This window comes from Neomonachus schauinslandi, chromosome 13, assembly GCF_002201575.2.
Source record: "Neomonachus schauinslandi chromosome 13, ASM220157v2, whole genome shotgun sequence".
Lineage (NCBI taxonomy): Eukaryota > Metazoa > Chordata > Mammalia > Carnivora > Phocidae > Neomonachus > Neomonachus schauinslandi.
Window position 1 is genome coordinate 76163874 of NC_058415.1, and position 22632 is coordinate 76186505.

The 22632-nt window shown below is 44.6% G+C and overlaps 2 protein-coding genes across 4 annotated transcripts in view; both read right to left on the reverse strand.

The window, feature by feature from the left end:
• Nucleotides 1–22632, reverse strand: part of ASTN2 (astrotactin 2) — an 865697-nt gene that overhangs the window by 55961 nt on the left and 787104 nt on the right. The gene's annotated exons all lie outside the window — the stretch shown is intronic.
• LOC110581857 (60S ribosomal protein L21-like) lies at nucleotides 20404–20886 on the reverse strand. The gene has a single exon (XM_044920724.1). The coding sequence runs from the start codon at nucleotides 20884–20886 to the stop codon at nucleotides 20404–20406; it is 483 nt and encodes a 160-aa protein (XP_044776659.1).

Consider the following 22632-nt stretch of genomic DNA (forward strand, 5'->3'; position numbering starts at 1 on the left):
GCTGAGTCTAAGAAGAAATTCTTTGTCTAGAACCAGCAGTTCTGCTAGAAAATGAAAAGGTAAATGAAAGCTTTAGTCATCAAAGATTCTGGCCTCCCCTCTTTCTTCCATAGGCCTCTTATGTCAGTTTCTTCCATAGTAAAATCATAAACCAACAATGTCTCTCTGCCAATAGGTACCAAAGCAGAACAATGTATACGGTGGAAAATAAGGAAAGGGGGAAAAACATGGAATTACTCACAGGAGGGAGTAAGGGCTTTGTTTCTCTTGGTTTCTTAGGATTTCAAGTTTGGCAGCTTACATTTGTTTTCTTTGAGCTTGGATCCATGTCTGTCTGCTTTTCAATTTGTTTCTAGATAGCCATTGAAAGAGTTGGCCCCTCGTGAGGGAATTCAGTATTCCTGTGGCCTGTATTAACCATCTTCAAGCCAAAATATGGGTGACATTCATTTACAAATGGGCATAGTTTTCCAGATATTTCAATCCATTTCAGAATAATTTGGACCCTGGATAAAAGCCTCATAATATGTCTGATAGGTCAGTAAGATAGGCACACGGTTCTAAGGTTTATAGGTTTAGTTCAGGTGAAGAAACTGGATAGCATGGCATATATAACTAGTTATACGGAGGACATTCTAAGGAAACTCAGTGCCCAGTTCTATTCGGGACTAAATACACATAATGACGTTCAAATGAAAAGAGTTAAAGGGAAGAAAACTGACATTTAGTACCAAATTTTCTTTTTTTTCATTTGTCACAATACTCAATACTAATGAGTTAAATGTTAATATCTCTCTTGTAAAGCTGAGATTAAGCTCAGAACTTTAGGGAGGGACAGAGCTGAGATTTGAACCCAGATCATCCTAACTCCAAAGCCATACCTTTTCTTTTATACTATGCTGCCTCCTAGAGAAAGTTTTAAAAAAAATAGTGTTAGAAAGTGAGCTTTCTCAATTCTGTTCGGTCTGCAATTGAATTCATGCCACTCGTAGTTCTGTGGTCTTGGGGAATGAAACAATAAAAGAAATGGTCCCTGACCTTCTACAGTTTGTAATCTGACAACAGGAAGGTTTCTTAAATACAAGAACAGACCCATAAAGTAAAATGTAAGATTGCTTTTCTTGGCACTCTATTCCAGAAGGTTTAGATGTAACCTAGGTGGAGACAGGTGAATGAGGCAATCCTTCACTGTCCTCGCTCACTTAGCGGGGGCGTGGGGGGGAGTAATTAAGAAAGGCCCGGAGGCTTCTCTATGCACAAATGCAAATCAGTACAATTCAACACATGCATCAGGGTTCTACAATACACCGTACCCCAAGTCTGGCAGTGGAACAACTGAACGAACAATACTACAGTGCAGTGGTTAAGAGGTTGAGCCCTGAATTTATGCTGTCTAGGATTAAATTCTGGTTCACCCCCACTTACGGCTTGCCTTGGACAGATTCCTTGACTCTTTACATCTATTTTCTCACATGTAAAATGGATATAATTCTAGTATCTAACTTACAGCATTGTATCATATAAAAATTGAATATATTGCTTACAAATCAATTAGCATAATGTCTGGCATACACTAGGGCTCAAAATATGTTAACTATCATTATTGTTTTTATTATTATTGTCATCATAACAGGGAAGAGAGATAAGGACCCTTAGATTTTTTTTTTTAACCCAACTTTTGGGTAAAATCCTATCCTTTTCCAGGTGACAACTGAAGCCTTGAGAAGGAAAGTGGCATGTCCATGGCCAAACACAAAGTAGGAGGTTGACTTAGAACAAAAACCTCATCTCTTGACTCTTAGAGCCTATGTGATCATTCCTATCAGCCAGCCTAGGAGATAAAATTGCTGAAAACTGCAGATGTTGCTCTTCAGTTTCTGACCAGCTATAGTCCACATGAATGTGAGCTCTCCTTACTATGTGTCAGGCGCTGTGCAAGGCACACAGTTCCACCCGGCCATCTTCTTAAACTTGGACTCCCTAAGAAAGATACAAAGCCCAGGAGAGACAGAAGTAGTTCAACGGGTTTTCACTATGTAATATATTCTAGCAGTGGTTTGCCAAATAGAATATGCAGAACTCCAGAGATGAGAAGGAACGGTAGAGGTAGTAGGTAGGGGCTAAATTCCGCCTCCTCTTATACTCACGCTAACTTCAAACCAGAGCAACACCAGTTAGATCTGTTTTATATACTGATGTTTTATGTAAGTTGGGGAAAAAACGGTTTTAAAAATGTTGGCTTATAAGTTTTATTGCTAAAAATGTTTGAATCCAAAAACCCTGCCACATTCCCTGATAGGAATACAGAAATTCAGGAATGTTGCAGCTCCACTCAAGGCTTCGCAGCCTCTCAGGGTAGAGTCCAGGATTAAACCTATCTCTTTTGCTTCTGAGCTCCATGTGCCTTCCACTAGGACACCCTGCCTACATTAGCTCTGTCCCCTCCTCTCTGACATGTCATGGCTGTGTGGCAGAATCCTCCTAGACCCAGGCTGCTGCTGCCACCGCCTCGCCCATGCCTGTCCAAGATTCTAACATTCTTTCTCTGTTTTTCTTTCCTTGAAAACAGATAGGGAGTTGGGAGTCGCTGTACAGGAATGTGCCTGTTCCCCATTATGGCTCTTCTGGGGCTGTAACCCGAGTGGGCTTGGGCCAGACCCCCACACATTTCTTTATCCACTCAGACTCAAGCCTTGCTCTCATTACAATCCACAGAAAAGGTCAATCATGATTCTGCTGAAGCTTCAGAACCAACCCAACAAAGCACAGAGTAATTTTTCTCAAGGCCCCACCGCCTGCCTCAATCCCCTATCCTTTTATCACTCCCTCAAATCCTCTGCCTCCTCGTTTTCCCTCTCTCTCTCTCTCTCTCTCTCTCTTTCTCCCCTCACCCTCTCGCTTCTGATTGAGTTGAGGTCAGAGTCAAAGCTGGCCACAAGAGCAAATTGAAAACAGGCTGGGAAAAAAGCAGCAAAGAATTCCAAAATACAAGGGGCGGGAGTAGTGAGTTATTTAGCCCACGTGGGGAGAAAGGTCCCCAGCTCAGGCCTCCATGCTCTTTTCAGGAAACGCCAAGGGGATGTGGAGGCCACTCTGGGCCTGGCCTCTCTCTAACCTGCGGATGCTCCTTGCTGTGGTGCCAAGGAGAAGCAGGGCTCTGTGTTTCCCACCTTTTCTTTACGTGGGCAAATGTAGAAATTCATTCAGAGACCTTGTCACTGACAAGATACATTTTTTGAGGGCCTCAGCTGCAGTAGATTTGTTTCTTCCAAAACACGTTATTTTAAATTTGAAGACCTGGTGTCTGATTCTCACGTTTATTGTAATGGCAGCATGAGGTAGAGGAAAGAGAGTGGGTTTGGGGGGCAGATGAGACCTGGTTTTAAAGCCAGCCTCCACCACTTAGGAACTATACTATCTAGGGATGGATGATTAAACTCTCAGAGACGAATGCTGCTTCATCATCAGAGAATCAGGTAAGAAATAAATAATATATGCAGTATGCCTGCTACATGGATGGTGTACCAATGTGAGTGCCCCCCTCCATTCCTGCCACCACACCTCCATTAGGTCTCATCAGTTTGTCTGATGGCAAAATTTTTAGTGCTGAAGCTCAGCTGCTTTTAGATACATTATATAATACCTAAGTCCCAAGAACTTTTTTTTTTGCAAAAGGAAATAATTTTTAAAAAGAAGGGAGGGAAGATGGACTGAAGGCAAGCAGAGAAAAGGAGAGTGGGAAACGAAATGTTTATTTCACTCTTATCGTATGGCATCACACTTTTACCTCTATTGTCTTGATTAAACATTCTAAAACAACGCCACCTTGAGAGACTATGGACCCTGAGAAACAAACTGAGGGTTTTAGAGGGGAGGGGGGTGGGGGGATGGGTTAGCCCAGTGATGGGTACTAAGGAGGGCATGTATTGCATGGAGCACTGGGTGTTATACGCAAACAATGAATCATGGAACATTACATCAAAAACTAATGATGTAATGTATGGTGACTAACATAATGTAACAAAATAAAATCAACAAAAAAAACCCCATCTTGATTAATATTCAATTTAAATTGAATATTAAACTTAAAGACTTAGGTTAACTGTGCCTTTACAAATGAGGAAACAGGTTGAAGGAAGGCTAAGTGACTTACCTACTGGGATCCCATGCTTTTCCTACCGCACCTGGGCCCACAGACTGGGAGATGTTGTGTCAGCAGGATTTGTGTTCTGGTCATCTCTGTGTCGTCAGGACCCAGCATAAGGCTGGCTGTGCAGATACATGTGGCAGGCTATGAAACTGAACTTCAGTGTGATCCACCCCTATCTCCCCAACACCGGCACCGGACATGAGAACTCTCTTTTGGGAGAGCCAGGCTGCCTCCTATGTGACCTCTTTTAGGAGTGCATAGGACTCCCATGGAGAAGGGACTGCCAAAAAAAAAAAAAAAAAGAAGGCTCCCAAAAAGGCAATGGTGGTTTAGCGGACATCTACTGAGAACTCTTATGTGCCAAAAATTGTGTGAAGGCACTTCTGGCTCCTCCTCACGCCAGTCCTCAAGGGGACATCTGTTGGTTGGACCTGCTCTAAACCCATGCCTCCTTCTACTAAGAGCACCGGTTTTCCACCAGGGAACCAGCTCGCCCCCCATTTCAATCTATATGATTTTGCTGCAGGTAAGGCCTACTCCCTCCTTCAGAGATGGACATGTGGTTTGCAACCTGCTATTCCATGTCAGAGGCCAGTGAGAGATGAATGAGTGACTCAGGCCTGATCAATCAGACTAAATCCTGGGACAGCATCCAAGTCCTGGTGATGACATCATTGAAGCCTTGGATCGGTTGGGTCTGAAGCTAGATATACCCTTGGATATTTCAAATACATGAGTCAGTATTTTCCCTTTTCTGCCAAAGTACTTTCCATTTGTTTTCTGTTACTTACAACTAGGAGTCCTACCAGATACAAATCCTATGAAGCAGATTTTATGATTGCTATTTTATAAATGAAAAAAAAAATGCTCACAAGTCTCAAGCAGATTGCCTAAGGTCACACTCCATCTAAATAACAAGTCTGAAACTTCAAATCTATAGCTTTCAGACTCCAAAACCAGAGGCTTCCCATATCCCTAGGGCAAAGGATACAAAGATTCTATTATTCAACAAAAATCACAGAGAATTCCCAGTTCCTGCTTTCTCTAGCCCTGTCTTCTGACCTCATTGCCTACACTGTCTTCCTCACCCACTCATTCCAGCGATGCTGGCATTCTTCCTCCTCCTCTAACATGCCATGGATGCTCCAACCACAGGGCCTTTGCACCCATCATTTCCCTGCCTGAAGAGCTCTTCCCCATATTTTTGCAGGATCACTCCTTCTTGCCCAGATAGCTGCTTAAATGTCATGTCCTCAGAAAGGTCTTCTCCAGCTACTCAGTCTCATCTAATCATTCTCTATCCCTGTTTTCTACTTTATTTCTCTTCATAAAACCTATCAATCTTGCTCACATACTGATAAATTACTGTATTGTCTGTATCCCCCACTATGAGCTCCATGAGGAAAGGACTGTTCACTTACCACAGTGACTATGCACAGCAGATGCTCTGTAAATATTTGTCTAGGGAGTGAATGTATTTACTGGGTACCGTAACCTGAGGTGATGGCTGGGAACACAACATGAAGAAGAATGTCTTAGTTTGTGTTCCCTGGAAAGCAGAGACTAAGAGAATGGTTTGGGTACAGATGGTTTATTTGGGAGGTGATTCTAAGAAGCGGACATGGGAGAGAGGAAAGAATCAAGTAAGGAAAAGGAAACATCAATATAGAAATGAATCATGAAGTCTGCCACCATGAGTGATGGCCAATGGGAACTCTATTCTACAGGGACCTTCTAAGAAGTGGAAGAGATGTCTCCTAGAATTGTTTGGCTGAAAGCTAGGAGCTAGAGAACGTATTCCCTGATTCCTGAGGACCACTGGTTGAGAGCCTCCCCACGAGTAAAAACTTCCCCACACTTTTTTTTTTTCCCAGCTGTGCATGCCTGTGGGTGTAGGTAGCTCTTAGTCTTGTACAATGCCATGGGGCAGAAAGTGGAAGCTTGCTTTTAAAAGTCACTGGCAGTACAAGCTGAGCCTTGGTGCAGACAGTGCTTCTCACCACAGCTGCAGCTGCAGTAGCCCTGGGCCAAGAGGATACGGCATGGCCCCAGAGGTGTCTGCTACAAAGACCCAATCTCCGCCTTCGAGAAATTCATAGGAAGAGCAACTGATGTGCCTTCCTCACTGAGGCCTAGGACAGCCCTGTTAACCCCACTGTTGAAACAGTTATTAAACACCCACTAGGTTTCAAGGAAAAGACTACCCACTGTGGGATGCAGCACTGAGCCACCCTTTCCCTGTGGTGCTCATGACTTAGCGAGGCAGAACTGCAGTGATTGCTTTTATGAGCGACCCATCAGAGAGTCCTGCAACTTATTATTAATACAGAATTTAATAATAATTAACCTCAGTATTAATATGCACTTGGCTAATAGAGCCTGCCCTCTTCTACAGTTGGATTAATCAGGGCCATACAAGCCCTCGTCATCCCCACCATCCTGAGGACAAATGATGCTAACGCATTTGGCTGGAGTGGGTATTGCTAACATGTGTGAGGAGAGCCAGTCTGGGGACCAGCCGGGCTGTGCAGGAGGAGCAAGGAGGAAGGACAGCCAAAGCCCCCTCGCCATCACTCTGAGGACCATGCTGTGTATTTACTGCCCTCGCAACACGCATCTAGGGAGGGTTTTCTTGTCTGCCTTTCCTTTTTTAACTTGCATTCCTAAATGTTACACTATGGTGAAGTGGAAAGAACCGAATGTACAAAATGTGCTTCTCATCAGAGTCTCAGTTCCTCTAACACTTGCAACTTTGTCTGGGCCGAGTGCTTCATTCAACGTCTCCCTCCTTGGGTAAAGAGGCAGGAAGCCTGTGTGCTGCTGGTGGGCCTGAAGAGCCCCTCGGACCACAGGTGTGACGGAACAGCCCACAGTCTGGTGAGCTGGGGCTACTATCCTCATTTTGTCCAGAAGAGAAGCTCAGAGAGTTGGGGCAAGTTGCCCAACCCCACAGCTACTACACAGTGAAGCTTGAACCCAGGTTGACCCAATTCCAGAGCCTGTGGGGTTTTTTCACCATAACACGTACTTCCTGATTGTTCGGTCTCTATGGGCCTCAGTCTCCTTGTCTTTTAAAGTGCCTTATGATCTGCAAAGTGTGGTGTGCATTTAGGGATTGTTGTTGAGGTCAATCCACAGAGTGCCAGTCAAGAGGATGAAAATGTCACATGGCTGCTTCCATAGTTAGAAGGAGGAACAGGAGGCCTTCCTTTGGGAGGAACTGAGGTATGTGGGTGTTCAGACCCAAGGACACAAAAATGGGATGATCAAGAAACTTTACAACCTGGAAACATACCCATCAGTGGCACAGAGGAATTCCGGTGTCACAGGAAGGAGAAAGGCATGGGGGGATGAGGGTGCTATAATGCAGGGGAATTTCGGGCTAGCATCCTGGGCCTGGAGCTTCCAGAACTCTTAGCTCTGGAGAGCCGGCTTCTCTTCCTTCAGTTCAGCTGAAGTCCTACACCTGCTCTGAGCCATCACACCACCCTATCTAAAGCAGACCTATGCTACCTACTCTCAGTTACTCCTCATCATTGAACTCTTGATCTTCTTCTAAGCACCTATAGTTACCATGCTTATTTATTTACCTCCTTATTTTCATTTGATTACTAAAATGTTAGCTCCATGAGTTCAGAAGCTTTATCCATCTTGTTCCATCTTGTTCATGGTTTCCCAGTGTCTAGCAAAGAGGGGGGTGGGGAGGACACAGTAGCCATTTATTAAAGATCCACTGAATGAATCAGGGAGGGGTGAGGCCAGAGAGGTAAGCAACTAATGACTCAGCCACGACTTTGCAAACATGTGGAGACAACTTATGTTTTCACTCATATCCGGTATCTTTCCAAAAGCTTTCCTTGGCCACCCTTCCATCTAGCAAGGGTCAGGTACCATAGGATGGATTCCCACAATGCCCTCACTTCCCTCCAATGTGGTCCTTAGCCAACTGTCCTGCAATCACCTGTTTAGAGTCTCCCTCCCCCAGTGACCAAGAGGACTTATGGAAAGGGACCTGGCTTATCTTATTCATCATCTGAGTCCTGTGCCTGGGTGTGCAGAATGATCAAGTAGATGAGCTAGCATGGCTTCCTTCCCAGCTGGAAGAAGGCCCACTAGGGAAGGGGTGTACTAGGGTTTCCCTGCACACCAACTTTTGAATGGTGTTGGGAAGGGCAATCCCAAGAGGCCAGTGGATCCTGTGTGAAAGAATACTGAATCTGGGGTCAAGGGGCACCCCTGTGTTCCTACAAGACTGTACAAATCTGTTCACATTTCTGCCAGAGCAAATGGTCATAATAGAAAGAGTGCATCAAACACTTACCCAGCCTTTACCTGATTTGCTCTTTAACTAATTCCAACGTCAAGACCCTCTTTATTGTCCTCTATATTTGCCTATCACTTTGCTTTCTCAGTCTGAGCCTCCCTGGGCTTTGTCTATGTAGCAGATCCCCACACACCAGGAAATTCCCCCCATTAGTGGTATTGCTTCTTGATCTCTGCCCAACCCTGGTGTTTCTGCCCAGCCAAGCCTTCTGCTGCATCACTTAGCATCCACACTGGCTGCCTGTGAATTCTTTGACTCTTCTCTCTTTCTGATGAAGATTATCACTCTCTTCTTACAACTCTCTCCTTTTGTAAAGCCCTTTAAAGTTTACAATGCATGCCCCTACCTCCTTTGCCATCATATTTAGGCTTCACAAGTGCTCAGTGAGGTGGGCAAGATGGGATAGAAGTGAAAATTCCCTTTTTACAGAAAGGAAAAGTGAAACTCACGAAAGCAATGTGTCTACCAAAGAGGCCCTGGAGCTGGATCCCACGTTTCCTGACCTGTGATCCATGTGCTCTTGTCTCCTCATCCAGACCGTGAGCCCAGCTGTGACTAATACAGGCTTACAGCCCCGCCCTGAAGTATCTAATGAGGCAGTCACCCTTAGTGAGCCCTCCAGACATTTCCTGACTTAGACAATTACATTTACTAAGACATCAGTATCAAATCCCTGTTGGGGAGGGAAGAGTAGCAGAAAAGGCCACACTGTGCTCCCGGGTTTTAAATCCTGGCTTTGCTAAATGACTCCTCTAAGCAAGTTACTTAATCTCTCTAATCCTCATTTTCTTCAACTGAAAAATGCATATGAAAATGCCTACCTCAACAGAATCAAAAGAATCATACTGAGAGTTAATTTAGACAATGTATGCAAAGCAATTAGCACAGTGCCTGGCACATGGTGAACACTCAGTAAGTGGCAGCTTTATTGTTGTTATTACTTTTATTATGGAAAATGACAATTCATAAAACATTTCACTTGAGGTAAGTGGAGAGAAGAAATTCGACAATCCAGGGAAAGTGAATTATCCTCCTGAATTTAGCACCTCTTACTCTGCCCAAACCAGAACTGCATAAACTATGTGCCCTGAGATTAAAATTTGCTGAATGCCCAAATCTCCCCTCCCTTTTCTAAACTTAAATGTCAAAGACTGTGGTTAGCAGATAGCTGGGATATCTTCCATAGATAAGGGAGCCTGTTTGTCTTTCTTCGTCTCTCCTGGGGTGATATACACACCAAGCTTCAAACCCAAATCTGACCAATACTCTCCAAAGGTAGCCTCTGGGGACCCCAATAAGGCACCAGGAATGAATGAGGTTCTAAGGCCATTCCATTCCCCAGCCAACTTCCCCCAAAACACACACTCTCTAACATACACAGCCACACATGTACACGTACACACACAAATGCACATCCCTCTCCTCATCCCATCCCTGTGCCCAGCCCTTATGGCAGGGAGATCCAGGAAGGTAGAGAGAAGGCCAGCAAAGATGAGTCAGTTTTTCTAGTCGTGCAAGCAACACCATTCCACCAGGCTGAGGTGAATCACTGAGAAGAGGTGGACCTGGGAGGTGGCAGAGAGAAGTAGATTTCCAAATGAAAGAGACAGAGAGGGAGAGAAGGAAATAGTAAGGAATAGAGAAAGAGTCAGAAAAAGAACCAGAGCCAGGAAATACTCAGAGACAGAGAGGCTGAAGGAGGAATAGATAGCAAAAGAAAGGAACACAGAGAGACAGAGAGAGAGAGAGTCATACGCAGACGGAGAGACAAAAAGACAGAGATCAAAACAGAGATAAAAGGAAACAGAAGAAGACCAAGAATAAGAGAAACAAGAAGGGAGGGAGGGATAGTACTATCCCAAAAGAGAAAGGGATAATACGAAGACAAAAAAAGAAACAGGAGGGAAAGAGGCAGAGAGGGACATAGAGAGCAAGACAGCTGGACACTGAGAACCACCCCTGCATGATGAGGAACAGAGGACAAGGCCTGACCATTGCAACGGCACCATCTTGGCTCTTCCAAGGGCTGGCTAATGCTCCTTCTTTTCATTCCATCTTCCATGGACTTACCTGGTCCCCTTCACTGAAGAGATGGACCCTAGGCCCAGAGGGTGAATGCTGCTCCCTTCCCTTTTAGCTTTGGACCAAAAACCAAGCCAGTCAAAGGTCCTATCACTCCATAACCTGGCTAGAAGAGGGCCTTGGGGTCCCACTGAAATCCCACAGGGAGAGGCGACTTTGTGGAGATGCCCAGAGGCCAGAAGGGCCTCCACAAGAGATGGTGGCCCTTGAGCATTTGACCAGGGCAACTTTAGTGGTCCCACCTCTCCCAGGGGTAATGACCTGAGAGGTACAGAAGGGAGAGTGAGTAGGTAACAGCCATTTTCATCCAAATCCCCTCATCTATCCCTCCCACACACATACAGGACTTTTTTTCACTGTTAGAATGACTTCCTTGCTTCCCAATTTATATTAAAATTTTCCTTTAAATAGAGAAGGGGAAACAAATTCTCTCTTCAACCCACAATGAAGGCTATAAAAGGGTTTTTAAGCTTGGAAAATTTGGCTGGTCAGTTTTTCCTACTGTTTAATACATGCCTTAGGTTACACTGAATGAGTAAACATGGTTTATAAGCTTCTAATTCATAACTAGCCCTGCAAGTTTACAGCACATATATATATATATATATATATGGTAAGTGTGTGTATAAATAGGGTATACACACATACACACATATAAATTTAGTATACATGTGTAGTATTCACATATATGGCATACATATATAAAATATGTGTATAAAGTATATAGATGCATACATACATACACATATACACACACAAGTAAATACTCACACGTGTGAGAGTCTGTGTGTGTGTGTATAAGTAATCTCTCAAATTTGACATCTCATTAGGGGTTTACAAAACCATCTCTCTCATTTGATCCTCATAATAACCCCAGGGGGTAGGCAGGGTGAGATGTCATCCCCACTTTATAGGTAACCGAAGTTAAGGCAGAGGCTCAAGGGACCCACACATCTCCAAGGGGCCGCACACAGCCCATGTTACAGCTCCCCTCCACAGTCACACAGACTGATTATTACTGAGCACAGGTCAGGCAATGACTATTCCCGGATCTTCAAGAACATAGAGCTAAGGAGAGCCTAAGGCATCATCTAATTTCAGGGCTTCATTTTACAGACTGGAAGACTAAAAGCTCAGCAGCTCACTCCTTGCCTAGATGGTGCCTCTGTGCAAATCAGGAAAAAAAAAAAGAAAAAAGAAAAGACATCCTTTCCTTAAACACTTCCCTTCTATGTATCTGGAAATTGTCCTAACACCCCAATTTATTAGAACAAGAAACTGATGATTAACACATGACTATGATGTCTACAACTGGGATGATGAGTTTTTAGATGCAGTGTAAAGCCTGTGCAACTGTACAATGCATTCCTGGGAGGGAGCTCAACCAGGGTCAGGGCAGAGAGGAGGACAAGAGAGAGGTTAGGGAAGGTCAGATGAGAGAGGAACCTAGATTGCTGAGGTCTAAGAATACAACTCATTTCACTTAAAGTATAACAGGAGAAAAAGAGTAACTAGTGTTTATTAAGCACTTAATTATGTCTGGAAGTTACAGCAACCCTTGAGTGGGACACATCTCTACCGCTGCCTTGCCTTCTCTCCTCCTCCTACACCTCATTTGAACATGCACAATCTGTTAGGTAATATACCTAGTATTTCATTTACTTCACCTCATTTCAGCTTCACAAGAACTCTAAGAACTATTTCCTCACATTTACACATGAAGATATCAAGACTAATAGAGGTGCAGCAACTTGCCCAGATTCATGCAGCAGACTGTGAGGCTGAGATTTGAGTTTTGTGAGGAAGGGTAGAGGTCAGATTCCTCCACATTCTCTGAAGAGGGCTGAAAGGCTCTATCTACTCAATTAGTATGGACTCTTCTAGCACACCACACCCTACTTTGTATATAGGGCATTGACATCCAGCAAGGGGGACTGATGTGCCAAAAGCCACACCACATGAAGCACCAGCCAAGAAGGAAAGCATCTCTCTGACTGCTCGTTCTGTGTGTTTTACAGTGTCCCACAGTCAAATCATCCCTTTGCTCTCACTGAGGCTGTTAAACAGAGCTATGTGGACGATGGATTCATGGTCATCTATGCTCTGAGGCCACGATGGTGGCTCTGCCCCAGCTTGCCTCCTTGCTCCCATCTCTCCCTTACTAGCTTCCCAGTTTGGATGCAAACAGATATGGAGAGTCAACAGAAATTTAAAAAAAAAGGCAAGGCAAAACAAAATTAAAGCCAGGAATCTGCCGTAACAGGCAAAGCAGTGTCTTTGGATACCAATGGAAATGGGTTTTCTGTCTTCAGAATCCTCTTGTATAAACGGGAATAAGTACTCCTACTTTAATGAAGTGTTTTAAGGAGTTAATGTGATGCAAAGTTTCTGGCCTGATGCTTGCCCATGATGCATTCAGAGCTTTGTTTTACAGACTGGAAAATAAGGAGAAGTGGTTATTGGCCAGGGTCACTCACACTGGACTAGAACTTTACAGTGTATATGGTAGTTCATATCCATCAACTCCTTACCATGGTCTATATGACCTAAGTGATCCAGGACCTCACTACTACTCACTGCAGCTAGAACCCGTCTGCCGGCCGACTTCAATGACTCAAAGTCGCATCATCAGAGGTACTCCCTGATCACCTTAACTAAAGCGGCATCCCCCAACCTCTATCCCTATCCCATCTTTATTTTATTTCAAGCACATGTTACTCTTTGACATTATATTATATTGTATAACAGTTATTTTATCCTCATCCCTCCCCTCACCCCCTGCCACGGAAACATAAGCTCAATGATAGGAAGCATTTTGTTTTCTTCGATGCTGTATCTCAGCTTCTAAAACAGTTTTTGGTGCATAGAAGGTGCTCAGTAAGTGTGTATTAAATGACTTAACTCATAATTCCTCACAAAACACCAAGAGGCTAACCAGGCTGGGATTCTGATTCCCATTTTACACATGAATAAACTGAGGCCCAGGGAGGTGAAGAAATGTCTCCAAACTTCAGCCGCTAAGTGACAGAGGTGTGACGGGCACACTGAGTCATCAGACTGTAATCCAAATTTCTCTCAATCCCACCAAACTGTATTTCCTACTATCGCTCCCCTTCATCTCCAAGTATGTACTGGCGAGTGGCTGTTATTTGCGATTCCACTGCTGAAGTGAGAAGCCACAGGAGATGGAGGTGTTAGGAGTGATTTCCCCATGTGTTCTCCACCCAGACATAGGCCTTGCCAGGGTCATGCTGTGGACAAGCCAGAGCATGGGTCCTCAGGGGGAAGCAGGCATCACCCATGGTCCAGAGCAGCCACCAGCAGCCAAAAGGAGGAGGGGCTCGGTATCAAATTGGGAGAATGGAGGAAGAGGGCAGGCAGGGATTGTGTAGTCATTTTCAAGGCTCCAGAGGGCCAGAAGGGAGAAGTCCAATTTCCCTTTCGGAGCAATTTCCACTCTGTGAAGAGGTGATGACTTTACTTCATTGCCCCGAGGTTTCCACTTGCCTCCTGGGGACAGCCAAGTCCTGCAGGGGAGGGAGGGCCTCACCAGCTCTTGGGTTCTCTGGAGAGGAAAGGCCTGGGCTGGGCCTTGGGTTGGGATCTGACTTCCCCTGTGACTCACCTGCCCCCTCTGGACATCAGCTCACTTACCTATTAAAAGAAATCTTGGGCCCAGAGGAACTCTGGGGATTGGTTTGGGGAGCTGGTGTTTAGAAAAACGTGGGCATGCTATAGGCCCATTCTGTGTTTGGTGCTCCACATACGTGATCTCCTTAATCCTTACAGACGTTGGCATTATCGTGCTCATTTTGTAGTTGGAGAAATAGCGGCGCAAGATCAATGGTCGTGTCCAAAATCACACCAATAGGGAAAACAGTGTTGGGATCAGAACCAAAAGCTGTCCAGGCTCTTAATATTTGTCCTCCTCAAATGCAGAGCTGGGGTATTGTGCCCAGACATCCTCAGAGGCAGAGTCAAGGCCCTTAGAAACCACTGAAGTAAATCTTCTATCTCTCAGACAGATAAACAGGCACGAAAGGAAAGTGCCTTGCCTGAGGTCACACAGCAGGATAAAAGCAGAGTCTAATTAGAACCAAGCCAGACTTCCCTACTGAACGAAAAAGCGAATGGACGTTCACTGGTGGTCTGCATTCCATCATTATTAGCCAGGCGGGAAGAAGGTGGGCAGCCTGTAGGCCGAAGGGCAGGAGTTCCTAGGACAACCGCCCTTCCAAGCCTCACCCTGCAGACCACAACATTCCCACAGCCTAGCACAGTGCCGGTGCCTGGTGGATATTCAAGAATTTCTGAATGAATGAATTCACAGACCAGAGTCACTCCTTTCACCTTTGGTTCACACTCATCTACTTGTCTGATACGAACTTTCTGTCCTGCAAAGTCAATCTTCAGGACCCAGGTTAAGGCTCATGCCCACCCCCAATGCCTTCCCTGTCCACATTCCATTTTAATTCACAGGGACCTTACCAGCATTTTAAACCCGGGCTTTTCTGAGCCTCCGTTTCCTCACCTACACAATAGGATGGGAGCAGAGTCCCCATGACATCGGGAGAGTTCCATGAGGCACATGTGACATACTCACTAACAGGTGGCAGTCACAGCCTTCATCACCTCACCTCGTCCTACCACCTACCAACATGTTCCACTCACCCTTCTAGAACCTCAATTTCCTTTCAGTATATCCATCAACAGGACCAGTCAGCTGCCTGTGAAGTAGGGGTGTGTCTGTATGCGCGTGCTAAACACTCCGCACAGGGAAGCCCTGATTCACGAAGGCATCATTGACACCTTTGCCCTCATGTAGGGCACTTCATGGTTTACAGGGCACTTTTCTTTTCTTTTTTTCTTGTGATCCTTAGAGCAAAACCTCCATGCAAATGATGTTACTTTTACCTTATAGATGAGGAACGTTGAGGATCAGAAAGGGGAGTTGATCTGCCACAGTGATAAATGCGAGATGGGGGACTCTTGTAAGGGCTTAGGACCTGGACCCAGCTCTGCTAACACCCTGTCAAGTGACCTTTCCTCAGCATCTCCATGCACAAGGTAAGGACATGACTGGAGCGCACAGAAGGGAGTGCTTCCATGGAAGAAAGCACTGGGAAGATCAATAAAAGGCAGGGCGACAGCACGGGAAGGGCAGTTTGGAAGACCTGCACAAGACGGTTTCAGAAGACCCCAGAGGCAGTGAGATTTGGGACTCAGCCTCTAGAGCACCATTTCCATCCCATACCCCTCCTCTACCTCTGAATTTTTAAACACATCCCCTGGTAAGCTGAATTTTTAAATAGTTCCCAATTGGATATTAATATGAATTTTGACTTCTCCCTTTTATCTAGGGACAGAATCCAGATTATGATTAGAGGTCAACCGCTCAGAAAATGGCAAAGCCTATATCATGAGCCAATGGATGTTTGGAAATGGTTGCTTTGGTGGGGTCCATGTGGGCCAGATATAGGGAAAATGTGCTGGAGGGCTTCTAAGAAAGGTTTCCTTTCTCTCTTAAGATGGAAACATGGAGGGAGAGTCCATTTTCTCTTTTGAATATATCTGAATATAATGCTTAGAAGCCTTGCAGCCATCTTGTGATCAGCACCAGGCAGCCATCTTGCTATGAGCCTGAGGGAGGGACCACAAACAAGGGTACCACAGAGAACCAGAGCTGGATCTCTGTTGTGCCACATTTGGATCCACCCTACCTCTGGACTTCTGGTAACACAAGATAATGCATTCCTTATTGTTTAAACGGATTTCAGTTGAAATTACTGTTCCGGGCAGCCAAAGGCCACCTGACTCCTCCTTGTGGCTCTTATGTGCAGCCTTGCTTTGTGACCCAGCGCAGGTTTCACCACTGGGTGTTATGACCTACTGAGTCAGGTAGTCATAAGTTACTGGTCACAAACAATAATGTTAAAATATTTAAGAATGCTTGGCTTTTTAGATCATCTAGACCAATTGTTCTCAAACTTTATCATGCATCAGAATCACCTAATGGGAGGTTCTTGTTCAAACACGATTGCAGGACCCCACCCCCAGAGTTACTAATTCAGTAAGTCTATGGTGGGGCTTGAAAATTGAAATTTCTTTCAAGTTCCTAGATACTGCTGTTGCTGCTGGTCTGAGCACCACATTTTGAAAATAAGTGATTTAGATAATTTAATATTAATGTCTCTCACATTTGTTTGCACATAGGTATGATTTCTTGGACAGGAGAAAAAGGAAGTGAAACTACAGCTAGTCCTCTTGTACCTGGAAACATCTAGGGGAGTGTGTCTTGCCTTGACTACATCCTTCATGGGTGTCATGTGGAAATGAAGGTTGAGATCTAAGGTTCCAGATGCCTATTACTTCAGACCCAGAAAGCCTAGGACGTAGGTTCAGTGACGGAGTGATAACACGGAATGAGATGCCTATCTTCATCTCCCAGCTAACACATCTATGAAATCAAAAAGGTACTATAGCCATTACCCATGCTGTTATTGTCATCACTTAGACTTTATAAATTCCTTTCTCATCCATCATCTCATCTAATCTCCATAACAACACTGTGAGAAGGGAACAATCATTATGAATATAAATATGATGAGAAGGAAGAGGGAGAAGAAAAGGGGGAGGACCAGAAGGGGGAGTGAAGATAACTCCCATTGTACAGATGTGGAAACTGAGGTTGAATGACTTGTCAAACAAGTAAATTCCTGAGCTAAGATTCAAACCTAGGTTTATCCACCATTAAGTTCTGTATTCTTTCTGGTAAACTGTGATATTTTCAGTAAGTTGGCACAGGAGTTAACTATGGGGTAAGAAACAGAAAGTTCAGGAATTCTAGGGCTATCTCACCTTCCAAAAGAAGGCTATCCTCTTGCTTCAGAAACAGTAGCAAAGCAGGCTCAGCCTATTGGGATGGCATGGTGTGAAAAGAGCATGGTGATCTTGGGTGGGTTACTAAACTTCTCTGAGTATCAAGTTCATTGGCTTTAAAATTCAATGTCATAACACCTTCCTTGCAGGACTGTGAAGACTGGCAATATTATATAGAAAGATCGTGACAGTCTTTGGCCCAAAGTAGGCCCTAAATAATAGAAGGCTCTTATGATTTTGATAATGATGATTATTCAGGGATGTTCTAAGAATGAACATGTATGAGGCAGGGGGCAAGGAAGAGGCTCAGATCCATGACTAGCAGGTTCAGCTTGGGTAGACGTGGGCACTTCTTATTGAACCAGGCCTTGGATGCCAGCTTCTAAAGCTGTAATTTGCTAAATCAACCAGTTCGCGGGCCTTACTTCACAAATTATTACTTTGCTGTTTCAAAGGCCTCCCATAACTAGAACCAGCCCTCCACAAAGCAGGCAGAGTCAGAGCTGAGTTCTACGAGGAAAGCATTGTCTCAGGGGTTGTAGATGCCTGGAATGTATTTTTTGGCCAGTGCTGGTGGTTGGATTTTTAGCAAAGAGAGAAGGGCCAAAATGTTTTGTTGTTGTTGTTGTTGTTGTTTTTAAATCACATAGCTTAGATGCTTAGATTTGGACTGAAGTCTGTCTCCCTCTAAAACTCTAACATTATGGATACTGCCTCTGTTCCACTAACAGAATATTTCTCTCCTTTTTTTAAAAGATTTTATTTATTTATTTGACAGAGAGAGAGAGAGACAGTGAGAGAGGGAACACAAGCAGGGGAAGTGGGAGAGGGAGAAGCAGGCTCCCCGCTGAGCAGGGAGCCCAATGCGGGGCTCTATCCCAGGACTCTGGGATCATGACCTGAGCTAAAGGCAGCTGCTTAACCGACTGAGCCACCCAGGTGCCCCCGACAGAATATTTCTAACATAGGTTGGACACTTTGGTGAAGGTAAAAGAAAAGCCATTCTTGGTGGGAGAAAGGTTGAGGGTCCTAATTTTGAGTGGCTTCGGCAAGTGTCTGCATTCTCCACCAGAGTAGGAAAAAAAAAGTGTTTTTAAAAAACTTTGTTCTAGTTTTACCTAGTAGGTGCTACGTGAAACATAACTGAGTTGACTGGAAGGCAAGTGAATTGCTGAAACACAGTGCTTTACTATTTGAGCCACAGATCTTAACCACCGTGGGTAAACATGTTTCCATGGGAAAATGTGGTCAGAGTTCCCTTCCGTGCTGAGGTGCCAGGAACACCTTTCCCTTGCAGCCTTTCACTGATTTCTGTGGGGCTTCATGGTGTAATGGAAAGAGCTCTATATTTAGAACAAGATGACATGAGTTCCAGTCCCAGTTTTCCTGCTCTATTAGTTGAATGACCCTTGGACTCTCAGTTTCTTTATCTGTCAAGCAGGCATGAAATCTCCTACTTCTCTGGGGTCTTTTGAGCTTAAAGGAAAAATAATGTTTGCAGAATCACTTTGAAAGCTGTAAAGCCCCTGTACAATTCTGAAGAGTTGTTAGTAACTCTCTGGTCTGTTAGGATGTGAGCCCCCCTACACACCGACACAACTTCGACATGAAAGTGGCCATTCACTTCTCAGGGCTTCATGGCCAAGGCCCCAGTCCTCTCTGCGGAGACGTACCTGCTTCTGTCTCTATGCTGCCCGGGTATCTCTACTCTAAAGGCTTCAACTTCTAAAATTCATAAGCTCCAAAGTTAAAGAATGCTGAAAAGGAGCAATTATTGCAACACGTGTGGACAATATGTGGGGTAGATCATTGCTCTTGCCTGGGGCCCTGCTGACAGAGCATAGAGTAGAGGATGGAAGGTGTGGCATTGGAGGAAAGCCCCAGAGCATGGGGGCCAGTGACTTCCCAGCTCACGGGGGTGGGATTTTGTCACATTCTCTACCTTCATCCAGCCTGAGAACCGGAATATCACTGACAGCTTCTGCCTTCTAAGGCCACTGTAACATAGCAATAAAGTAAGCATCGGATTAAAACCTGCATCCAAAAGGTATTCATCTCACTTATACCACTGGTCCTTAGATGGAGTGACAACGTCAGTACAGAGCAGTAAGCACAGGAGACTGATTAAAACAAACCACTGCTGCATTCAACAGCAGGGACAGAAGGAAGTCCTGAGAACTCTCAATGTGGCAAGGGGGCCTTCTCGATCCTTTATCCTGCAGGTGCCAGCCCTAAGCAAAGCTCTTACTCTACTGTTTCCCTGCTGAAAGGTCTTCAATTATTCATGGGCCTCAGAAAAAGGTCAAAACTCATCACAGTCGCCCTAAATGAGTCCCAACCACCATTCCAGGTCCACTCTTTCCACCAACCATCCCTTCTGGATTCATCCCCAAACGGGTCCCCATTCCATACCCGTCCCGCCTTTGTGTTGGCTGTTCCCCCAACTTGGAAGACCAATTGTCCCCATCTCCTTGCCCGTTATCCGCAATCTTATTAAAATCCTACTCATTTCCAAGGCCCAGCTCAAATGTCATCTCTAGGAAGCCCCTCCAGATCCCCCTCCATTCCTCCTTCTCTAATCCACAGAGACCTCTATTATTTGGTGCTAATTTTATTTACACGAAGGACAAGATATCAGAAGGCTCAAGTTTGTGCACAATGTTCTAGCATCTCCTACGTGCATGCCTGCCACATCACAGAAACCTCTCAAAGCGTCTCTTTCCTTATCTCTAATCATAATATATATATATATATATATAAATCATATATAATCATAACCATAATACCTACTTCATGGAGGTGGTGTAAGCAGCAAAAGAGATGGAAGTAAATTTTAATTTTGGAAATAGGATAAATTTGTCATTGTGATTTTTAGTATGCCTCCCTAAGCTGTTGCCTTGTTTTGTTTTTTTTTAACTTCAGTGAGGCCAGTCTACAGTCTTGAGGTCTTTTATTTTCTTTACATTTATCATGCCATGAATTCATACGGAATAGGTTCCAGAAGTTCGGGCTCCTTTCCATTGGTTCTCACAAAGTGTGCTTCTCTGGGTGGGGCAGGCTGGTGCTTCAGCTGAACCCAAGTACCTTTCTCTTTGGCTTTCTTCTTTTTCTGATCATTTTCCTTCACATGCTTCAGGAAGCTATCTCGGCTCTTTGAGTGTTTAATATGCTCAATGCATACATTAATTCTCTTGGCAAGAATCTTGCCTTTAACTTGTTTGTTTACAACAATGCCAACAGCATGCTGAGTAACATTGTAGACTCTTCCAGTTTTGCCATGGTAACATTTGTGGGACATTCCTTTTTGAACAGTGCCCACTTCCTTGATGTCCACAATATCACCTTTCTTGTAGATTCGTATGTATGTGGCCAAAGGAACAATTCCATGTTTTTTAAAAGGCCTAGAGTACATATAGTGGGTACCTCTCCTCTTTCCCTTTGTGTTGGTCATTTTGGCGAGTTACTGAAAGATGGCGGTTCTGGCCGAAAAGCCAATGAGGCCAGTCTAATCTCTGTATCCTAGGTGCTCAGATCCAATTCTGACCCAGCACAAGTTAGAAATATCTGATGAATGAAAAAATGCAGAAACAAAACAAAAAAAAGTACACACACACGCAAGAAAAACCTTGACTGAATCAAGTAAGAGTCAGGAAACAGGACAGAAGACTCCTTTCAACATGAGAATGACCCCTTTCCCATCAATTAAATTAGGGTTCTCTGATACTCCTTTTCATAACACCTAGTTGTTCTCTTCACATATCCTATCACAACATGAATTGTATCTCTAGTTTGTTGGACTAATTCATTTCAGCTGCATTTGACAAGTCCCCCAGTGATGGGGACCATTTCTCTTTTGTCCGCTGAACTGCTAGCACCTAGAACAGCACTAAATATGTATCTGTTAAATGAAAGAATACACTGATATTTGTACTTATAAAAACAGAAAATAATATCCAGATGAAAGGTGAAGGCTTTCGTTCAATAACTATTAATGTAAGCAGAGACACCTTCCGTCTTGCCCCCATCCCATCCCCTAGTCTGGGTTACGAGGCCCATGTGTTGTTCCCATTGCCTCTTCCACTTTCCCTGATGGAAACACTTACACTATATTGCCTTTGGCCTTGCCTGCTTGCCTTCTAGACTGACATCTCCAAGACAGAACCACCTATCATTTGTCTTTAGATCCTCACCGCACAGCAGTGGGTGCTGAAACACAGTGATAGGACACAACCACAGCTGTGAAGTTCTGTAATTCAAGGCCCCTCTGCTCGCCGATGCTCATATGCTGTTTCTTTTATTTGGCCTCTCTATTCGCCAGAATTTCTCCATGTTCACACAACGGTCGAACAAACAGAACCGAAACTTTGGTTTTATAACTTACGTTGGAAACCACATGTTCATTTGAGAGTTCTATCCTATTTCTGACAAGCGCGACTTTCCCTTCTGTCTAGGACCTACGGACACCATGCGAGATGGAGTGGCATGCATAACGTGGATGTGTGGGGGGGGACACTGGGAACTGCAAACACACAGGGAAGCCCTGGGGGGTGAATAACGAGTTCTGATGGAATCCGCCTGCCCCTGAGTTTCCAAAGCCAGAAAACCCAGCAGGGTCTCTTGGAGAGAAGTTTTAAAGATGGCTCAGGGTTGGGAAAAAGTGTCCCCTGCAAACGGAAGAAATCAGAGAACTTCCCCGAACATCGTGGAATCAGAAGAGCTGAGGCCGCTGCCACATGGGGGACAGGATACCAGTGGAGAGGCAGAAAATCAAATTTCAGGTCATAGGCACTGAGGGATAATGGTCATGACTGAAGCCAGAGAAGACACAAGCCAGGGCAGCTGGGAATGAGAGAAGTATCACCTGTAAACACGAGGCACTCTCCCATGTGATTTGCCACAGTGATCGCAACAACCCTCTCGGCGGGCTGCCACGGTTACACAGAGGATGCCACAGAGGATCAGGAGGCTGAGCAGTCTGCCCAAAGTCACAGGGCTCCTAAGACACCATGTCAGGATTGGGAACCAGACCGGTATGTTCCAAATGCATGACTAACCCTGTTCTAGGACAATGCCTCCTGTCTGACGCTTAAGCTGCCTCTGGCTGATGTGACCAGAAGGAGCCAGAGCTGTGTTCCGATCTTGGGTTATCTTCCGTGAAAAACAAAAACAAAAACAAAACAAAAAACAAAACAAAAAG